This window comes from Saccoglossus kowalevskii, chromosome 2 (assembly GCF_978046115.1).
Source record: "Saccoglossus kowalevskii chromosome 2, keSacKowa6.1, whole genome shotgun sequence".
NCBI classification, from domain to species: domain Eukaryota; kingdom Metazoa; phylum Hemichordata; class Enteropneusta; family Harrimaniidae; genus Saccoglossus; species Saccoglossus kowalevskii.
In genome coordinates this window covers 19,689,541-19,713,545 of record NC_140642.1, presented here as the reverse complement: position 1 = coordinate 19,713,545, position 24,005 = coordinate 19,689,541, and the positions used below count along the sequence as shown (strand labels likewise).

The 24,005-nt window shown below is 34.7% G+C and overlaps 1 protein-coding gene across 2 annotated transcripts in view; it reads right to left on the bottom strand.

The window, feature by feature from the left end:
* The window catches only part of LOC100368048 (calcium-independent protein kinase C-like), a 64,377-nt gene that overhangs the window by 14,418 nt on the left and 25,954 nt on the right, over positions 1-24,005 (bottom strand). The window contains exons 3-9 of one of the 2 annotated variants that reach the window (XM_006822763.3): positions 14,612-14,668; positions 13,269-13,437; positions 7,335-7,366; positions 5,139-5,227; positions 3,605-3,737; positions 3,257-3,390; positions 1,948-2,011 (exon numbers count right to left, since the gene is read on the bottom strand). In XM_006822763.3, coding sequence (XP_006822826.1) covers positions 1,948-2,011; positions 3,257-3,390; positions 3,605-3,737; positions 5,139-5,227; positions 7,335-7,366; positions 13,269-13,437; positions 14,612-14,668 — 678 coding nt within the window. Of the gene's footprint in view, positions 1-1,569; positions 1,676-1,947; positions 2,012-3,256; positions 3,391-3,604; positions 3,738-5,138; positions 5,228-7,334; positions 7,367-13,268; positions 13,438-14,611; positions 14,669-24,005 lie in introns of both variants that reach the window. The other variant, XM_085492615.1, reaches the window with a different exon arrangement.

The window sequence follows — 24,005 nt, the reverse complement described above, 5'->3', positions numbered from 1 at the left end:
TTAAAATCTTTGCCAGTTTCATTTTTCTTTGCAGAATTGGGAAAGCTGAACTGACACCAATTATTAGTATTATCTGGATGAAATATTTCATTCTTAATTTGTTTTCTTAAATGTATAATCATTTACACTGTACTTATATTCTCTTTATTTCGTTACATATTCTAGTAACTAAATATACACCACGATAAGAAAGGGGAGTTATGATACAGAAGTGCGTCTCAAATATTCACAGTTGACGAAGAGATTCGTTGTTTTTTTACCAACACCAATCTGTATTCCACAAATGTCACTAAAAATAATGTTTTGAAAAGGAAAACAAGTAAAATGAAAGACTGATCGAGTCAAGGATTTTTAGCTGTTACTAAGATGTATTGTTTATTATTAATCACTGACATTGTCCGCTTTTGTCACCATTCGCAAAATAGTTCTATGTTCTTTCTGTGCATATTAATTAGGTAATTTGCATATCAACCCTTTCATCACCATCTTCCACAATGTAGTTGCATGTTTTGGCTGCTTTATTTATGTGCATATTAATGAGGTGATTTGCATATCACTAACCCTTTCACTGCAATTGTCAACTTGTATTATGTTTCAGAAGATGTCACTTTGGTCTCTGTCTGCTTTCTTTGACCAAACTCTATAAGCAATATCATATTCTATCGTATAACTAACAATCTATTGCGAAAACATTGACAAAAATCTTTAATTCTGGCCTGACTGTGCAAGGTTTAAGTACTTTATTAAAGAAGTGGCCACTTAAATTCTAACTTTCAAAACAGAAAGTTTAAGGTTACACTTTTTAAAATAAGTCCAAATGTTGATCCAATGATGCGACTGTAATGGTTGGCATGAAATAAATGAAAAATGACATGTACCAAATCAAAATAACCAAATATGCCATAAATGATAACTCCAGAATGCAAATTCAACACTGTGACAGAATTTACACTGATTCAAAGGGGAAACAAATTTCTTTTCAATTTTTCAATTGTCCTTTACAATTCTGCTTCACTATATTACTATTTCATGATACTTTAACCACATCATTGCAATTCCTACTTAGTTGTGCATTATATGTTAATATTCTTGGCGACTATTTCTACAATGACATCACAACTGGGAACAGTTTACACATTTTCTGTATCATAACATCCTCGATCGCAAACACAATACTGAACTAGCACGACGTACCTAATGACCAAATACTGTCTACAACAACTTACTTATGTAAAAGACAATGAAGTATTTGAAAACACAAGATGAAAACAACGTAAGGGAGAACATTTAGGAAGTGCAAGTGGTTCACCATGCGTTATTTTTAAAAACGAAGTGCATTTTTATATTGAACTGAAACGAGCAGTCTAGGTTTCTTTAACACCATTCACCATGCACAGGTCAACGTGCATAGGCCAAAGAAGAAAAGTCAGTTTACCGAGCGAGAGATAGAGAGATAGAGAGAGAGTGAGAAGTATTTTTAACAGGGTTTATAGGGACGGAATGAGGGAGTAAAGAGTCAAACCGTTATAAAGTGTAGAAGTATCAAACGTGATAGAATAGTGCCCATACCTGTTGTTCTAATGGAGTTAGAATTTGAAGACGTTTCTGACTTTTCAGATGGGGAAGTGGTACTGTTGGGGGCTTTGAAGGGGGATTCACTGTGGCTGATGGAAGCCTGCATGACAAGTAAAATAATAATCGTAATGAAAAGAAAAGGAGAAACGGAAACATGACAAAAGGGGAGAAAACAAAAACAAACCAGGAGATAAACAATCCATGATGGCATGCAATCACCACCAATACGAGCACTGAAGTGGGTCTAATAAGTCATAGCAGTGGATTAGACGGGAGTAAGGGGGAGAGTTAAGAGAATATACAATGATGATGATGATGATGAGATGATATTAGAGTTGCTGGCATGCAGATGGCAAGCCCGGATGTGCCTACCTGCAGCCGATGGAGCTGTTTGCGACTCGGATAAAGGAGATTTTGGAGTCTCACTGATAAGGGCCTGGAACAAAGGCCGGTTAATATTACATTGCAAGTACAACAAAACAAAAACAAAAACAAAAACAAAAAATAGGCTGACTTTGAGTCAGTGTTGACATGAGCTGAAAGAGAAGTTATTTAATAAACAGGGAATGAAGAAAGCGGGACAGGATGGCAAAAAATAATGCGTATAAAGATTTAAGGGGTACAAAATATTTGAAATGTCACCAAGTTTTGAAATAATGATTATATTAGTTTCATCTAATAGAAAGTATAAAGTTAGCTGATGATATAGAAAGTTTACAATAATGAAGAAATATTGTGCAATAGATATTCAATAAATTTAGGCATCGTTTACATATCAAAATTCTTGCTCATATCAAAAATGAAAAAACTTCAGTGACTTTAAAGCTACCTTATTATACTATCTTCAAATCAATCCTCCGAACACCAGACAAACTCTTCACCCCTTTGGTGAGGAGCTTGCCTCAATTTTCTGAGTCAAAAAGATTCGAAAACAGTCCCAAATGAGCTATGAACAAGTGAGAAATGCCAAGGACCAATACTAGTTTTGTTGACATGACAGGTAGCCAGCCAGTCTGCGGCTGTTTTCTCCACAACATGGTGGTTCCAAAAAGCCAAAAGTTATGCTGAGTAAAGAAATCACCAACAAACATTCCAGACTAAATGTTCTTCTCACAGCAAAACCGACAACACTGTGTCCTATAAATTTAGAATTTTATTTGTTCTGTCCGTGACCACCCACAATCAAAAATTTAAAGTGAAAATTCCATCTCCAAACAAATTCACAAAATAACCACCACCACCACCACAGATGTGTCTATAGAATACAGTAAAAACTGGTATTGCATAATCTGAAACATCAAGCCATCATTTATCTTGACCGTCAATAGGAATAATAAACTAAACAGGTTGCACAACTGGCTAGCCTGATCAATGTCCATTGTTTAGTGGCATGATGTAACAGCTTGTAGTATTGTTAGTTTTTACTTTGAAAAATGTCATTCTTTTATCCCATCTGTTAGTATTACACCAGTTCTACAATGTACTGATCAGTTATTATAATAGAACAGTACAACAAAGGCACGACAACTATGTTATTAAAACAATACTGATGTATTATCACTGAAAAATGGCAAGAGCTTGGCAACACCACTTGACAAAATTACGTCCAATAGAATATATCTTTCAGCCCGGAACTTTGTAATGGTATCAAAAGAAATCAACTTAATATTTGGAAACCTACCTTCTTCTTTCGCACAGATAGTTTGTCTCCTGTCACGCCCATTTCAGCGAGTATGGTAGCCATTTCCTTTGGGTTGATACCGCAATTATTTGCAACGTTTTTCTGACACCGCTTGTGAACATTCATCTTACAAGCTGAAACAGATCGGAAGTTGAGTCAAGCGGACCGACCAGCAGATTTCTAACAGACTGGTCTAAATATAAACACAACATTCATGTCCTATACGTCATTCACCAAAATGGTTTGTTTACAAATTAAAATTTATAATTTGCATCACAATTATGGTCTTGTGAATATGTAGATTTCCTGCCATATTTGAAAAATTGCATTGTGGGCATTAAAACTCACCTGAACATTGAAGACCTTGTCTAAGAAGACCGTAAAGCAGAGAGCCGCAGTGATCACAGAAAGTTGGTCGCATGTAATTGTGAACATCAAATCTATGTGGCATGTTAATGTTAAATCGCTGAGGTCCAAGTTTCTAGTTGAAGATGATGAGAGGAATAAGTTGTGACATAAGCAAGAACAAAGATTACCGGTATGATGTGTGAATAATTTATATGTCATGAACACTGTAAATGTAACGGCATGTTCACTTTAAGGTAAAACCCAGAATTTATTAATTTCCCAATAAATTGTGGAAATATAGAATATAGAAAATTGGGGGTACACCAGCTTAATTTTCAAGACATGCAGCCTCTCGGCTGAGATAGCTCGGCTGTTAGCAAGGCACATTTAAATTAAAGAACTGAAGATATCATTAGAAAATGAACAATATGTATAGCAATCGGACTTGCTGTTTTTAACAAGAAGTCGAAAATATCACTTTTTACCAAAAATTACAATCTTATTCACCAAAATTAGGGAATTTAAGATATCATCACGAAATGAACAAATCTCAGAAAAGTCCACATGTAGCATCTATATATGTAATATCAAAGCAATTGGACTTGTGGTTTTTAAAAAGAAGTAACAAATATCACTATTTACCCCAAATGACAAAAATATTCACCAAAATTAGAGAATTGAGGATTTCATCACAAAATGAACAAATCTGAGAAAGGTCCACATGTAGTACCTATATGTGTAATATCAAAGCAATTGGACTTGCGGCTTTTAACAAAAAGTCGAAAATATCACTATTTACCAAAAATGACAAAAATATTCACCAAAATTAGAGAATTGAGGATATCATCACAAAATGAACAAATCTGAGAGAGATCCACATGTAGTACCTATATATGTAATATCAAAGTAATTGGACTTGCGGTTTTTAACAAGAAGTCGAAAATATCACTTTTTACCAAAAATGACAAAAATATTCACCAAAATTAGAGAATTGAAGATATCATCATGAAATGAACAAATCTAAGAGAGGTCTACCCCAGGTACATACACACCAAGTATCAAAGCATTCAGGCTTGTAGTTTTCAAGAAGAAGTCGAAAAAGTAAAACACTGACACGGACGATGGACAATCACTCATATGATAAGCTCCGCTCGACAAAGTCGACAGCGAAGCTAAAAATGGTTGTAGTGGTTAGTGGTTAGTGGCCATTCTGGCAGTATTAAAATGCTTTTACCATTGGTTCCTATGGCACAAATATAATGCCATACCTCAACTGTAACACACAACGAATGCTATTTATTTCATGGTGCCATGAGGCAATAACTTCATGATTTTACATAATAAACCAGTGAACATGTGATCCATGATGAACTTTCTCAAAAATTTTGAGTAGGCTTCTACCTTAATGATGTAGTTTTTCTACAAAGACTTGCTCACAACTCACATTTGTTAACAACCATGAAGCCAGTCATAAGAAGCACTAATCACAAGAATCTACAAGACAAAGTGGCATATGCAATGCAAGATGACGTACCTCCTCATCTATGGCAGTATCCCTGGTACTTCCAGGACATCTCGTCACTACCTGTTCATGACAGCGCTTGTGAACCACACACGTACACACTACAACACAAATAAAGTAATGACACAATTTAGCAAGATGAATTTTAATGTTGCATTCCTAAAGCTACACATTGAGGTCTGTAATGTGAAATATTTGATGATCAGAATACGCACAAATTGCAAGGAAACATACACTAAAAGTGCCTGAATGTTGACAATATGTTTAAATTTCATCAGCTAACGTTTTTGAATAGTGTTTCAACATGAAGGGATTCACAACAATTTGCATAATGCAATTTGTAACGAAAACAAATAAAGAGGAATTGTCGCACATATTTTTTAAATCACGCAAAATTAACACGATCAAACATGTCACATAATAGTCCCAATAAGACTATAGGAAAAATATCTACAACTCAAAATATACAAATTTCTATACGAGCTTTAAAAATATCACACAATATGTTTTAACTGCCATCACTAAGTCAGTTTAAAGAAATGCCATGGACGATCTGCAACCCACACAGATGACATTACTAAGAAAGACTCGTACATACACACGCTAGCCTGTGACCTTTTGACACACACTTTTGGATGTCAATGAGAATAAAAAGGAAAGTGTGCTTAATTTCCTATGTCTTGACGCTTATCTGAAATAGACAACAAGTGTTTATAGCCACAGAAAGCATGCTATTGGGAGTACCATTTCAACACCCTCGCATTTTAGACGACTAAACACAGGACACATTTCAACATTTATCAGGATTTCTAGGCAGATGAGTGGGTGTGTTGGCTTGCAGTTAATAACTCACACAACACACATGTTTTTTAGCTGATAAATCATTGAATCTTTGATTTAATTTGACAATCAGTACAGCCTAAGGTAATCTGAGTTCACCAGACATCCACAATGGAATCTATTTAATTTAGTGCTTTTCTTTTCTTTTTTATACAATGATCAATAACAAATAGAATGAAAAAACAGAAGGAATCTTCAAAATGGACAGTTTGTTTTTTTCTTCATCTTCTTCTGAATAACATACTAACTTCTAAGAAATTCTTCTCATCATTCATTTATTAAGTCCATACTGGATCTTTAATCAATAATAAAACAATCCTAAGAGAAGTATTTATTGAGTGTTTTTTTCAGGCATCACTGATCTCATCAAAGAAAAAAAGCACTATATATAGGATTTCAATGATATCACTAACATACATATGTAATACTTGTATTAGCTCCATATAAAGGGTGCATTCCTAAGAGAAGTGCATTTATTGTATCCTGGGGGGCGGAGCTACGTCACAGAACGTTCTAAATTGCTAAGACGTGCACCACTCTACCATGTATTTCTATGGGCTCTGTGCAAGCTGCTGTGGACCACCAGTCGAAGAGCCGGTGAAAACAGCAACAGTCAAGGAAACGACACAAACTCAACTCTGAAGTAATCCTGAGCAACCAAGCACATGTATGGGTAATCTTGTTACACTGCTCAGGAGAGTCTCAACAACCATCCCAAAGTACAGTTTTTCAGATTTATCGGCCTTTGTTTTCACCATATTGGTTGCTAGGCTATGTCCAAAAATGTTCTACATTGCTAAGACGTGCACCACTCTACCATGTATTTCTATGGGCTCTGTGCAAGCTGCTGTGGAACACCAGTCGAAGAGCCGGTGAAAACAGCTAAAGTCAAGGAAACGGAACAAACTTAACTTTGAAGTAATCCTGTGCAACCAAATTTATATATGTTGCAGATGTCCGCCCCAAAGGATAATGGATCATTAAAATACAACTTATTTCGACTATAAACAACCTGTTATTTCAGTAAGCACATACACAACTAATAGGCTAAAAGGGTTTAACAATTTTTAAGACTGTTGTTGACCATATTTGATCAGACCACAAAACAGATTGTACGTCTTTGGACTATGGTCGAAAAGGCGATTTACAGTTCTGAGACAACACTATAAGTTTTCCAGATTGCAACATTTCTGCATTCAGAAGTTTAATACCCAAAGAAAAATAGCTATGAAAAACTGTTATTTTTTTAGTCGTTCCATTTATATACTATACTATACATTACACAAGTTGTTTTTAAATCACATTGACACATACATAGTACTGTTTTACCACCACTTTCCAAATAAATGTATGTCACAGAACACTTACCTTGGCATTGATATCCTTGTTTACCCAGACCCCTGAAATAAAATAAGAAAAATAACAGGTGATAAATTTAAAAAAAAGTAAAATGGCTCCGAGTTCAGATATAAACACATAAAACAGTTGGGGTTTGTGGATACAATGCTTGATTGAATCGCTAGATATTAGTTCATATGTAAATTAGCTCATTACTATGCACACAGGAAGAAATTTAATTATATTAAGTCTTTGACTTTATCTAGAGTAGATTGTGAACCTCTACAGCTCACATAACTTGTAAACTGTCATTGTAATACCAGTAATCTCACATATTGTACTGGTAAATCTCACATAACTTGTAAACTATCATTGTAATACCAGTAATCTCACATATTGTACTGGTAAATCTCACATAACTTCCAGCAAAACCGCTGTAACTGTATAATGTTTTACGTACAAAGTAGATTGTAAATTGACCACACTTTGCAATTTAGTCAAGGTGTAAAGTCTAGCACTGACGACGAGGTACAGTTCTTCCTCGCCATTCAAAAGTTGGAAAGGGGAGGATTCAAAAGTTGGAAAGGGGAGGATTCAAAAGTTGGAAAGGGGAGGATTCAAAAGTTGGAAAGGGGAGGATTCAAAAGTTGGAAAGGGGAGATTTCAAAAGTTGGAAAGGGGATGATTCAAAAGTTGGAAAGGGGAGGATTCAAACCCTGGATAGCAGATAGGGCTTGTAATGTCTGAGCTAGTGAGAGTTTGGTTGGTTCATCATTGCAAATTAAATTCATGTGCTTGCACCTGTAACGTGATAGTTAGATCAGCTGTTTAGTCGAAATTTTCTCTGGTTTAAGTCGGTAACTGTACAGTATGGTTTATTGTTGTAAATCCACTTAAGAGTAGGACACAGTCCCCCTATCACTGTAGAGTGACTGTGTGTGAGACTACTCAAACATATGTACAAGGCATATTTACAGAGAAAATCATAGCATTGACAGCTGTTAAATATTAAATCATGAATATTTATTGGTTATCAATCTATATGAAAATAAATTTAATATAATCTATCATACATACATACATACATACATACATACATACATACATACATACATACAGAGCCCTTGATATAATAATGTGTAAATTTTTTTTTTTATTCTAAGAACTGATCTACATAAAACAGAATACATCATCACACAATAACACTAGGAAAGTAACGCACCCCTTACAATGATATTTGGAGAATTAACACATCTAGATCTGGCCTTTTGATAAGACTGAACATTTTTTTAGCTAATTAGCAACAAAATAAGAGAGAATATAGGCATCACAAAACAATTCATGGATATTATTAATTCAACCAATGCTCATAAAATAAAAATCGATCTAACCCACTTTTATTGATGTGACAATTATAAAGAGTCATATACATGGTACAAAAAATTAAATAATTTTCATACAAATTTCAAGATGTACTATCAAAAAATATAAGATTAAGATGGCGATGAATCTAGAATATTCTGAAATTTTAAATACATGTATGAGCTTCTGACAAGAATCTATTTCAATTACTATCAAAAACCTTCAGGGTCACAATGTGACCCAGTTTTGTGCAAAATTGTCGCCCGCCCCTTTTCCATTATCAATCATTACACTCATGGTAAATGAACCAGACCAGGCGCATGTGGCTTTCACTGCTGAGATATAAAAGATGTGATTGCAGATTGGGTGATCAGGAAGCTTATCTCACTGTACTCACTAACTAATTTATCTTACTGTACTCACTGGCTAATTTATCTCACTGCGCTCACTAGCTAATTTATCTCACTGTACTCACTAGCTAATTTATCCCACTGTACTCACTAGCTAATTTACCTCACTGTGCTCACTAGCTAATTTATCTCACTGTGCTCACGAGCTAATTTATCTCACTGTGCTCACGAGCTAATTTATCTCACTGTGCTCACAAGCTAATTTATCTCACTGCGCTCACTAGCTAATTTATCTCACTGCGCTCACTAGCTAATTTATCTCACTGCACTCACTAGCTAATTTATCTCACTGCGCTCACTAGCTAATTTATCTCACTGCGCTCACTAGCTAATTTACCTCACTGTACTCACTAGCTAATTTATCTCACTGCGCTCACTAGCTAATTTATCTCACTGTGCTCACGAGCTAATTTATCTCACTGTACTCACTAGCTAATTTACCTCACTGTGCTCACAAGCTAATTTATCTCACTTCGCTCACGAGCTAATTTATCTCACTGCGCTCACTAGCTAATTTATCTCACTGTACTCACTAGCTAATTTATCCCACTGTACTCACTAGCTAATTTACCTCACTGTGCTCACTAGCTAATTTATCTCACTGTGCTCACGAGCTAATTTATCTCACTGTGCTCACGAGCTAATATATCTCACTGTACTCACTAGTTAATTTATCCCACTGTACTCACGAGCTAATTTATCTCACTGTGCTCACGAGCTAATTTATCTCACTGTGCTCACAAGCTAATTTATCTCACTGCGCTCACTAGCTAATTTATCTCACTGCGCTCACTAGCTAATTTATCTCACTGCACTCACTAGCTAATTTATCTCACTGCGCTCACTAGCTAATTTATCTCACTGCGCTCACTAGCTAATTTACCTCACTGTACTCACTAGCTAATTTATCTCACTGCGCTCACTAGCTAATTTATCTCACTGTGCTCACGAGCTAATTTATCTCACTGTACTCACTAGCTAATTTACCTCACTGTGCTCACAAGCTAATTTATCTCACTTCGCTCACGAGCTAATTTATCTCACTGCGCTCACTAGCTAATTTATCTCACTGTACTCACTAGCTAATTTATCCCACTGTACTCACTAGCTAATTTACCTCACTGTGCTCACTAGCTAATTTATCTCACTGTGCTCACGAGCTAATTTATCTCACTGTGCTCACGAGCTAATATATCTCACTGTACTCACTAGTTAATTTATCCCACTGTACTCACGAGCTAATTTATCTCACTGTGCTCACGAGCTAATTTATCTCACTGTACTCACTGGCTAATTTAGCTCACTGTGCTCACTAGCTAATTTATCTCACTGTACTCACTAGCTAATATATCTCACTGTACTCACTAGCTAATTTATCTCACTGCGCTCACTAGCTAATTTATCTCACTGTGCTCACGAGCTAATTTATCTCACTGTACTCACTAGCTAATTTATCTCACTGTACTCACTGGCTAATTTAGCTCACTGTGCTCACTAGCTAATTTATCTCGCTGTACTCACTAGCTAATTTATCTCACTGTACTCACTAGCTAATATATCTCACTGTACTCACTAGCAAATTTATCTCACTGCGCTCACTAGCTAATTTATCTCACTGTGCTCACTAGCTAATTTATCTCATTGTGCTCACTAGCTAATATATCTCACTGTGCTCACTAGCTAATTTATCTCATTGTGCTCACTAGCTAATATATCTCACTGTACTCACTGGCTAATTTAGCTCACTGTGTGTACTGGCAAATGTATCTCACTGATTGCACTGGCTAATTTGATCTGAGAATTAAATAGTACTTTATACTAGCACAGTGTATTTGCATGCCCACACCATCCTGTTTTCCAAGCAAGCAAGCAAACATCTGCAAACAGTTGCTAATACCCTTCACATTGAGAGAGGCAAGTCTAAAGTACCAGCTTTACATGTTCCCAAGTAAGATCATTACACAAAAAATAAACAGAAACAAATACCCAAACTAACCAATGAACAAGGAAAAAAAATCAAAAACTAAACACAGAAAAGAAATTGAACCCCAGCACAATCAAAAGTACTGGAAGGAGAAAAAAAAAAAGACACTGGGCGGTGATGTCAAAAGTAGTCCTTTGATTGTTAACTACACATCTTCTATAGCCCAGGGTCATACTGTTAATCAGAAATCCCATTACCATGGTGTACCTTCTTCTCTCAGTAACTTGCCGGCTTCAAATCTCTATTCTTTTCTTCATAAAGCAAATACTGCAGGCACTTGAGGTGGAACAAAAATTTTCAAGTCGAGCAATTGATTTCAATAGGAGATGGTCCGATTTTGTAATGCTGGCTGATGAGTGAACTATATGACCCCTGAATTCAAAGGATGGTTTGTGTGGTATTAATTTAATTCAGCATTGATACTATGTGTGGATGCCCTGAAGAATAGCTCTTAATAGTTTACATATACTTGTAAGTGGTAGACTGACCAGAGTGCGATGTACAAGTTCACAATCTTCCAGCTTTATGGTCCTCAAGCTCCTCTATTAATGTGTGTTTAATCACGGTAACTTTATTGCCATTTTACAAAATTTTTAAATGACATGTCCTCAGGTCTTGAAATACTGAATCGTTGAAAAATTATTTCACCTTTATAGCCGACAGTGACAGCACATGAAATCAATTTAGTTTCTCTAACACACTGATTACAGTGGAAAGGAGGAAAAATACCATTTTCCATACGCATGTTGTTGAAAGAATAATTAGAATGAAAATACCGCATCCATAAAACATTTTCACAAACAAAATGGCCACCAATCACCCATCTTGAATCTGATCATTAAAACAAGATGCATTTCGAATATACCTTCTACATGTCAGAAACACAAACAAATTTAGTTTTGAGAAACCATGAACAAAATTTTCACACAAAATTAGCGGCAAATCAACCATCTTCGCTCGCATCGAAATGATTATATACATTGTATATGTAAGTGCTAAACCAGATCGTGTCAAATAAAAATAATCGCATAGCATACAAATAAACGTTACCATATTGAATTGGATAGCAATGCAACTTAGTCACAATAACATATGCATCAGAAGAATGAGTAAAAATTTGTCATAGACTGCAGTCTGTTAGCAGTGGCTAAATTGTTCTGTTATATGCATTGCATGGTCATCCAGTGATGCAGTACAGTTTGCTGACAGTCATAGTATATAGCCGTGTCTGTCCTACAAGGTATGCATAAACAAGGGTGGTAAAGTTATACTGGTTTTATTGCACTAGACCTGTTTACTAATCATGCAATATGCACGAAAAGGCACACAGTAGAAGCTGAGCTTGGCACAGCTATCTATATTAGCTACATGTAGGTACATGACCTCTATAGGGTCTTTTATGTAATTTTGAAAAAAAATTGCTTTCATCTTTCATGTACAATTAATATTCCCTGCATTCGGTAACCATAGCCTCATCTTACCAATGGTTTTTTACTATAAGCAGGATATAACATCCACCTAATCAGAAAGGAGTATGCAAACAGAGTAGTTTGAACAGCTGATGTACATTTTTCCAGGAAACAGTAAACCTAACTTAATCTGGGGTTCATAATGTGCGTTGCTTAAAATTAAGATAAGGCTCTTAGTTTCTTTGAACGTTCAATTACGAAGTTATTGGAGTGTATTAGTAACAAGCTGTAACAAGAGGCCGTTTTTCATAACAAGTTCTTGTCAATGACATAGTCCCTGTTACATACCCATTCACAAAACACGCCCGCCCTACGCAGAGTCGAATCACTTTCATAAAATGGAGAATTACAAATTACTTTTATAGTTTTTTGAAATTCTCTCTATGCAATTTATGAGCAAAGAATGAAACTGTTTCTGAATGTTTGTACACAAGTAAATTTGGATCTTGATAGGTACTACACGATTTTAGATAGCACATGATTGGACTAATAACATGGAAGTAAGCAAGGCTAATCCAGGCATTTGGAGACACTGGAATGCCTTGTGTTTAATACGTTACAACATAATACAACGGCTATGTTTTTTTCTGTGCCAAATCATACCATTTTGAGATTTGGATAATAGTCAAATATAAAGAAACATACTCGTCAAAAAGAGATGGTGCCTGCACGGCCATTACACCTACATTAATCAGGTGTTTTGTGGACTCATAGAGGGGGTGTTGCGCGCAAAACTTACCATATAAAGTCCCGGCAATGAGAACAGTAAGTAGGTTGCCGTAGAAAAGTTGCCATGAATTTGTGAGCATTGACTTGATGTACACGCCTCCTAACAGCTCCACGACGCCTCTTCATCGCATTCTCCCGCTGCTTGAATTCTCTCTTGACAACAGATTCTCCAGTAGCCTCTGCGAAAAAACAAAAAAAACACCCCAAGTCAGCAATCAACCCTTCCTTCTAATCTACATGTACATGTGTAATTTGCATGCAATTCAAAATACGTGTTAGCTGAAAGGTCAATAACCTAATTTCTAATCTCCATGTGACGTGGTCAGGTATACAGTGCGAGTCAACCACAGATTTGAAAGACAAGGAGATTAACAACAAATACAACACAAGTCACTTTTATCATTGTACTGCCGATGAAATCATAAGGTAACAAACCATCTGCGCATGGTCTAATTCTTCAAACCATGCATTTTGTCATTTTAAAGGGGCAGCTGCCAATCCCTGGGAATGCATCATAATGTTTTGCATCATTTTGTTCTCATCGTACATTTAAGTTGTTGAGTAAATTTGATGTTAGATTAGGCTCATCGTAAGAATTGCTTTAAAATCATTCAATTGCCTTGATTGTGAAAATTTCAGAGAGTAAGTGATTGTCACAACCAAGCGTGTTTGACATAAGTCCCACACTACGCATAGCAACAAATAAGCAACAGGGTCAAATGTGTTGTTTACACAAAATTCAAATGCATTCAATCAAGAGGCTCATGCTGTATCCCATTCATGAGATAATCTTAAATTTGCTGAGACGTGTACCACTCTGGATTTTCTTTCATATCTCCCAAAGGTCCCACATTAATCTGGAGAATAACATCATGTCAGATATTTTGGGAAACAAATAAGTACAATAAAACAATAAGTCATAACTAATAACAAATTTGAAGTAGCTATAAACAAAATAGACATTAAAGACAAACACGGATGAATGAGGTCAGTTGGTTAACATGATTATTTATGTAGTTCAGTTTACGTAGACTAGTTCAGGCTAATACATGTAGCTTGTACATGTAAGTAGTGCAAGAGAACAGACTCAAGTCTGCTGGTTGTCTCAATATAGTATTACAAGCAAGTGAACCTCTACACATGTAAAGACTATTCCAGAAGAAACAGAATCATGAACACACACAACATGACACTATATACATGTACAAGATCAATTCAGAGTTTAGTGTAAGTAGAACATGTGTACTACATCTAACAAATGGCATATATACATGATAATGATATTATCGACTATATTCATATAATCCGACAAGCCTGTTTTTGATGGTTAAGCACAACTGTAATATAACTCACCATTTTGTAACTTCTTGCCTCCAGCTGCCGCAATTGGTTGCTTAAGCTTCATTTGTTCTATAAATAAAACAAGTCCCTGTTAGTTTATTAACAGTATTGGTAAACAAAATCGAAATGAGTCAGCCATTTTGAATCAGAACATGAAACAAGTTACATAAGAGTACATGTAAATAAGAGAATAAGTATATTCCAATGAAGGGAAAGTACAAGTTTCTATTTCTGTTTTCTTTTCTTTTCATGTCATGTCATGTCATGTTGTTGTAAAGTTTGATTGAAATCAGTCAATGCATGTTAGAGATATGGCTCGAGAACAGCATTTGCAATCGGCCATTTTGAATCTGATCTGAACAAAAAAATGATGGTCTCATGTATACAAATGTTTATTGGATGTATCAGGATGGACACTAGCTATCCATGTACATGTGTAACCAAGATCTAGATCTGGAATGGCAGATACAAGTATGCTTGATTTTACTGAATTTTAACATTAAAATGGCCGACATTTGGTCATTTTGAATATGATTGTCAAACAAATATATGTGTGACAAGGTATATGACCTATCTATAAAGTTTCAATGTGATTGGCTCCGAAAAACGATGGCAGCCAGTCGGCCAGCATACCAATCAAAATTTCCATGCAAATTCAGGGTTTGACCTTGATGGAGGCATTGCCTTGATGTCCAAAGTCTGCCTTGGTGTTCTTAAAAAATACAGGTACATGTATTATGTTATTAACTTCAATTCTCTAATTTTTGGTTCAAATATTTATTGACTTTTTCTTAAAAACAGCATGATTGCATTATCGATGTTTATCATATTTGTTGATTTTTACCACATAATTTGTTCACTTTTTTTCTGAAAACAAAAAATCTTTTGTTAAAAGTTGTTGAGACAGACTATTGGCCTATTTTCAAAGGGTTGGTAAAGGTGAGTGCTCTAGATATCAATACATAAAATAACCTTGTTATTGTACAGTACACGTATGGTCTGACAAAACTCGCTTAATGGTTCCCCGAGTATTGCTATGCAATAATTTGTTTTTACAATATTGCTTATGACGTATATGTACAACTATGCAATGAATCTATTAAATTACTAGCTCGTTTTTGATAAGTCATACTGGTAAGACAGTTATGGAGTACGTGTACATTTGTGTACGTTTTCTTAAGGCATTAACAGCTATAATGTACACGCAGTGATTCAGGTGCTCTCCAAAAATCAGCATTTTGCTGTTACTTCTTCAAAGTGATCCAACATTTGTATACTGGATTACTATAACAACAGATACCTCCATCATGCTAAAATATTTGACATTGTACAAATTTTGCAGGTTTAATCATTTCGTCAACAGAGGGCACTGTGCAGGTACCAATAAATAAAAAAAGATTAGCCGGTACTTTATTGGTGGTGTTCACACTGACCAGATTTGTTTTTAGGACCTAAGGACATGTGCTACTAATAAGGCAAATACAGTATTCAGGCATGTACTAAGCAATATTTGAAACTGTGATGATGAAATTCAGTAAAAAATTGTAAAAAATGGCAAATTCTTTGAACAGAATTTTGGGCAGGAAAAATATCAGGCATATTAATGTACTCATCCAGCAAAGAAAAACAGATAAATAAGGTACCGGTAATTACAGATCAACAAGACATTTGGAATTTTTTATTCCTAACAAGGTTATAATGAAGAATCCTAGTAGTGCAAAGAAACACAATCAGATGGCAAGCGCCATAAGTAGAGCAGGCTGAACTTATGTCCCCAAACGTCAAATGGGGGTCACACATATATATCTTTATAAATAAAACCTAGATGTACATGGTTCTACATGTACATTGTTACATGTTTGAATCCAGGAATTTCAAGCAGAGACCCACAAAAATTGATTATTAGTGCTTGTACATGTGATTTACCAGATAAAGACGCAAATTAGGTTGTGAGCAGCCATAGTACAGACTTAGTAAATATTCACAATTTCTGTTATTTTGGGTAATGAAATCTTTTGCCCATCATGTGCAAACTTTGATTTCATTTTTTTACTAATACAAATAAAGCATGTTTCTAGTTTTTCAACAAACTGTAATATTTGATTTTAACAACATGAAATTGACGATACGAGCATGTCTTATCCACCATCTGAATTATCTTTTCTTACATCAATACAGGGCATACATGTAACGAACTTACTCTGGCAGTTTAAAGTACTATACCTAATAGTACAGTGTTTTTTTTAATCATAAACTTTAAGTGCTGACTTCTCACATTATTTTTTTTTAAATATTAAAAATTTATCAATACTCAAATTAATTTGTTGTCACCAAAATTTGTACAAGTATCCTTGATACATATGTGCGTAACACATCGCTTGTTAATGCAGTTTTTCGGCAATCCATTGACGCTGGCTTTCAGTACGCAAACTGTTGAATATACATTATCTCTATTCACATAAACGTGACTTAGTACGGTAAATCGCGTATGAACACATGTATTTACAAAAATGTATTCGCCGTTTAATCACATGTGGGAAAACATACTGTGAAACACTTTATATTTGCTGGAATTAATTTTTGCTGAAAAGGCTTTTTGGGCGTTTTGTATGGAATTTATTTTCACTGATTTTTGATCAGTTTAATGTGAAATATAGGAAAAAACGTATATTCGCTGGATTTTATTTTCACGGAATCATTCCTCCAGTGAAAATAGCGAAAATAAATTCCAAGCGAAAATAAAGTAGTCTACAGTACTCAAAACCATGCTTGAGTGCGCCAACACAAGATGGAAATACTATCAAATGCACATTTTTCATTATTTTTATCACACATACAGATAAAGACAAAGAACATGAAATCCACTTCCCAGATGTGTACGTACAAGCCAAAACCTGGTGAAGATATCAATGAAAGTACTGGCAGGACGATACAGAGGGCACACTCCAATAAAAAAAAACTTGAAAAATAATGAAGAATTGATAGGCTGTCATAAAGGAAGCTAGGCGTCTGTGTAATTAATTGAGGGCAGGCGATCATCAACGAGCCTATATTCTCAAAACTCTTGGTTGATTTGCATCAGTCTAATGACATGCACGCAGACTTGTTGTCTGTTCTTACTGAAATTGGATGATGAATTTAAGCCACATATTTCTGATTAATTATCATGGTACATATTCAAGTGGCATTGAGGTACGTGCACTTTGGAGAGAGAGGTAACAGTAAATTGCACAAAGTGCATGTTTTGCTACAGTCTTCGATTTCGGAGTATTCTAAACATACTGACCCTGAAAGTGAAAGTAACTTTGAGGTCTTCAAATACGTAGTATGCAACACAATTGTTTTGTGAAATCACACAACACATGCGTATGGTATTTAAAAGTTGTATTGCTACATATGCCAAATAACTTTAATAGTATAGTACAGCATTTATGAGTTATCATTTTCAGATTCTGGCTTATCTGGCTGCACATTCCCAGTCTGGACAATCAAGGATTGAAATAGAAATTGTTACAGTATCTGCAAGTATCAGTTTAACATAGACTAGGTAGATGTATTTAATTCTTCGTTGTTGTCATTATCATCACTATGACCATGTATAGAGTTTACTTAGTAGTTAGTAACTGATTCTTATTTTGACAATTCGATTGAATTTATATTGATCATGGGATCTATTCATATACTATATATATATATATATATATATATATATATATATATATATATATATATATATATATATATATATATATATATATATATATATATAGCAATTATATTTTGTTCTACATGTGTACATGGTGTTCAGACTAGGTTTTAGGGCTACAAGCACAGGTTGAAAAGAACAACAACCAAGTATTTGAACCCTGACAACCATGGTTCCCAGCATGCATGACTTTTCATCAAAAATCGATGATCACAAATTCAGATAAAAAAAAAATGACCATGCAAAAAATTGCTGTACAACACCAACCATTTTTAGTTGTTTTGAAAATGTGTTTTAATTTAGATTATTAATACCATTATCCTTGATTTAAACCGCTGACCGGAAATTCAGTGCGCTAAGATGTGAGGAAAATGAATAAATGAAAAAGCATAGCAAGATACTTTCAACCTGGGAACATGCAAAATTAAATAAAGTATGGGTACTTCTGAAAAGTATATTTATAGCCATCATGGTGGATTGCAGTGGATGCTGTTCAATCATCTCACCACAGTACTACATGTAGTAGTGGCAAATCATAATACTGATCACTAGATTTATAGCCATCATGGTGGATTGCAGTGGATGCTGTTCAATCATCTCACCACAGTACTACATGTAGTAGTGGCAAATCATAATACTGATCACTAGATTTATTCTTGTCCCAATGCAGTAACAGATTTTCACCAACCATACCACAATTTAGACCGATTTACGTGTTTCAGTCTTAAATCTTGTTGTGAATCAATTACATGACTTTTTGTGAACGATGTTAGCTCAAATTACATATCACTCACATTAAAAATAATTTATAACGTCCTCTCCTCTGTGGCTGTCAATTGAATGGTACCTCACACAACGTGATAAACACCATAACAATTTAAAATGTTTACAATAAATGAAACAAAACATGAGATAAACCTAACATTACTATTGCTAATCAGTGAACAGCCTGTTATAATTAAACTACTTACGGAACAAATCTGAAAAGCTGGTGTAGGCAGGTTGAGGTAAGGCTATAAAGTTTACATGTACTTTCAGTTCAATGATGCACATGTATGTCCGAGATGTTATTTAGGTTAACAGTTGTGAATGCAATGAGTGTATGTAATATGATCTTTAATTGAAAGTGATTCAGATAAAGAGGCTGGACTCATATCAAAAGTGAATTCCCCATAAATGACAATGTTATCGAATTTAAGATATATCGTTTTGTTTATAGTAATATAGCTGGAATATAACCATGTCAGGAATATGATTATGATGATTGTTTAACATTGAAATGATGGATATTTGTATCTGATCGTTAAACGAGTACTTGTCCATATTGAGAGATATTGCTCTGGACAGCAATAATTAAAACAAAATCAGCCATTTTGAATATATGTATATATCTATAACATGATGTACATGTATAATGAATATATAAAACTTGAACATAATCAGTCAAAGCATGTCAGAGATATGGCTCTAGAAGTCCATTCATTAAAACAAAATGGCCACCAGGCAGGCATTTTTAATTCGATCTGAAAAATAAAATGACGGGCATCAGGAACCCGTAATGTCTAATGTATGTTATAAGTTTGAATGAAATCCATCCATAAATGCCAGAAATGCTTGATATTTGATGATTAACATTACCATTGCTGATAAGTGAACAGTCTGTTATAATTAAACCACCGTAGTTGTCCGAGTATAAACCCCTCTGGGAAAATGGCAAAAATATATAAACGAATAAAAGTTAAAACTTCTCCCGAGTGATAATTTATGCTAATTTATTCATAAACAATCATCATGTGTACACAAGTGTCTTCATCGACTAGCATAGTCCAAATTAACTTGAGGATCGGTCGTTACGCCCCAGGGTCACTAACCACTCTTGGGTGTGTTTACTAAGTGGAACAGCGTTCGACCCTGTGTTACACATGAATATTGGTGTGTACGTTTTGGAGTAACAAAAGTATATTCTAAACGAAGTTTCAAATAAAAACTAACACAACTGCAGCAGCAAATGATCACGGTCGCGCAATCCGGTCATGCTGTGTTATTGATTATTATTCAGTAGTGATTATAATAACGTACAAAAAATAAATTACTTGAATTGTTATGAAATGCTCAGTTTCATCGTAAGCAAATGATTCTGGTCGCATATAAACGCTTGATGCTGTCTGGTAAACATTGTTTACAGTGATAACAGGTCATTGTCGAAACGAAGCTTACCTATTAACGCTGGTCACAATAAACACACTTTTGAATGAAAATTTAAATAGACCATTTTAGGCGTCAGGAAAGATTGAAATGTCCGAAAAATGACGCCAAAATATTTGAAAAACAACTTTAAATACTGCTGAAAAATCTCCCTGGGCAATTTCTTGGTCCCATTTTTTTTTTTTTAAACCCAAACTGCCGTTTAACGGCCCAGGGCAAATTTACGGCAGAATCCGGTACTACACAGAACGCATTTCAAAGTGGAGGTACATTAATGTTTGCTTATAATCAGGTGAATGACTTGTTGTAAAATGCTGTAAATTTGGAGAGGGGCTTATACTTGAGCAGGGGTATATACTCAGACAACTACGGTACTTACGGAAAAAATTTGAAAAGCTGGTGTAGGCAGGTTGAGGTAAGACTATAAAGTTTACATGTACTTTCAGTTCAATGATGCACATGTATGTCCGAGATGTTATTTAAGTTAACAGTTGTGAATGCAATTAGTGTATGTAATATGTTCTTTAATTGAAATTGATTCAGATAAACAGGCTGGTCTCATATTAAAAGTAAATTTCCCATAAATGACAATGTAAAAACTTCACAAGAGGTCCACATGTAGTACCTATATATGTAATATCAAAGCAATCGGACTATTGGTTTTTTACAAGAAGTCGAAAATATCACTTTTTACCAAAAATGATAAAAATATTCACCAAAATTAGAGAATTAAAGATATCATTACAAAATGAACAAGCAGCCTATCGGCTGAGATAGCTCCGCTGTTAGCAATGCACATTTCAATTAAAGAACTGAAGACATCATTAGAAAATGAACAATATGAATAGTATCAAAGCAATCGGACTTACAGTTTTTAACAAGAAGTCGAAAATATCACTTTTTACCGAAAATTACAAAAATATTCACCAAAATAAATTAATTAGAGAATTGAAGATATCATCACAAAATGAACAAATCTGAGAGGTCCACATGTAGTACCTATATATGTAATATCAAAGCAATCGGACTTACAGTTTTCAACAAGAAGTCGAAAATATCACTTTTTACCGAAAATTACAAAAATATTCACCAAAATAAATTAATTAGAGAATTGAAGATATCATCACAAAATGAACAAATCTGAGAGGTCCACATGTAGTACCTATATATGTAATATCAAAGCAATCGGACTTACAGTTTTCAACAAGAAGTCGAAAATATCACTTTTTACCAAAAATGACAAAAATATTCACCAAAATTAGAGAATTGAAGATATCATCACGAAATGAACAAATCGGAGAGGGGTCCACATGTAATACCTATATATGTAGTATCAAAGCGATTGGACTTGCGGTTTTTAACAAGAAGTCAAAAATATCACTTTTTACCAAAAATGACAAAAATATTCACCAAAATTAGAGAATTAAAGATATCATTACAAAATGAACAAATCTGAGAGAGGTCCACATGTAGTACCTATATATGTAATATCAAAGCAATTGCACTTGCGGTTTTTAACAAGAAGTCGAAAATATCACTTTTTACCAAAAATAACAAAAATATTCACCAAAATTAGAGAATTAAAGATATCATTACAAAATGAACAAATCTGAGAGAGGTTCACATGTAGTACCTATATATGTAATATCAAAGCAATTGCACTTGCGGTTTTTAACAAGAAGTCGAAAATATCACTTTTTACCAAAAATGACAAAAATATTCACCAAAATTAGAGAATTGAAGATATCATCACGAAATGAACAAATCTGAGAGAGGTCCACATGTAGTACCTATATATGTAGTATCAAAGCGATTGGACTTGCGGTTTTTAACAAGAAGTCGAAAATATCACTTTTTACCAAAAATGACAAAAATATTCACCAAAATTAGAGAATTAAAGATATCATTACAAAATGAACAAATCTGAGAGAGGTCCACATGTAGTACCTATATATGTAATATCAAAGCAATTGCACTTGCGTTTTTTAACAAGAAGTCGAAAATATCACTTTTTACCAAAAATGACAAAAATATTCACCAAAATTAGAGAATTGAAGATATCAACATGAAATGAACAAACCTAAGAGAGGTCTACCCAAGGTACATATACACCAAGTATCAAAGCATTCAGGCTTGTAGTTTTCAAGAAGAAGTCGAAAAAGTAAAACATTGACACGGACGACACCGGACGACGACGGACAATCACTCATATGATAAGCTCTGCTCGACAAAGTCGACAGCGGAGCTAACAAATCTGAGAGAGGTCCACATGTAGTACCTATATACCGGTATGTAATATCAAAGCAATTGCAATTGCGGTTTTTAACAAGAAGTCGAAAATATCACTTTTTACCAAAAATGACAAAAATATTCACCAAAATTAGAGAATTGAAGATATCAACATGAAATGAACAAACCTAAGAGAGGTCTACCCAAGGTACATATACACCAAGTATCAAAGCATTCAGGCTTGTAGTTTTCAAGAAGAAGTCGAAAAAGTAAAACATTGACACGAACGACGGACGATGACGGACAATCACTCATATGATAAGCTCCGTTCGACAAAGTCGACAGCGGAGCTAAAAACAGTTTGAAATACCAATATGCCATCCACTGCAAACAAAAAATTTCAAAATACAGTGAATTACATATGTGGGTGATCTCATGCCTCAACAAATATCCTAATTGTAGTGTGAAACCAATAACTCTGGTGAGTGCCAAGTCACTTTCTCATACATGAATGACTGCATATCAGCAAAAACATGATCAACAAGTTGGAATCCACCAATTCATACTTTCCACCAAAACTCACATGAAAGAAAGCCTAAATTTTTATTTTAAAACATGCAGATCTTTTTCCCTAAGTAGAGACTAAGAGGCGACTATGAACATGGTGATCATGCAGTTTGCATAGCAAACCAAACTATGTCTCATACATGCTCAAGAAACTGTGTTCATAAATCTGAGTAAACAACTCAACTTCTTTGTTAATTCAGGTCTTACCAGGACCTGGTTTGTTTCAGTATCACCACTATAATTCCCATCAAAATGTATCCCTGACACCCCTCTACATTTTCTACTGAGATTGGTAATGGTATGACCCATCTGTCACTGATTCAGATCATGGAGGTGGAAAGGAGTGAGGACGCTATTTAAGCCTGTGTTAATCCTGTAAACATCCTTTGTCTTCACTCTGGTTAAACCACTTATCGTTTTTATTTAGAATTAGTTTTATCTACATGATGATAGCCACTTTTTTACACAAGAAAACAAGAGTAGAACTGGAAAAAATAAATTTCATCTATAAATTTGAATGCGCAAACAACAAATAAAAGAATTGTGCATGCGCAATGACCTTTATCGGATCACAAAGGTCATTTCACACTTGTAGGTATGGGATATTGTGCATATAGATGCTTCCAAGATAAGTGATTACTTCTTTCTGATATTTTTCATCACAAAAGTCGTTCAACTTTAGGCATTGATAAAAAAAAA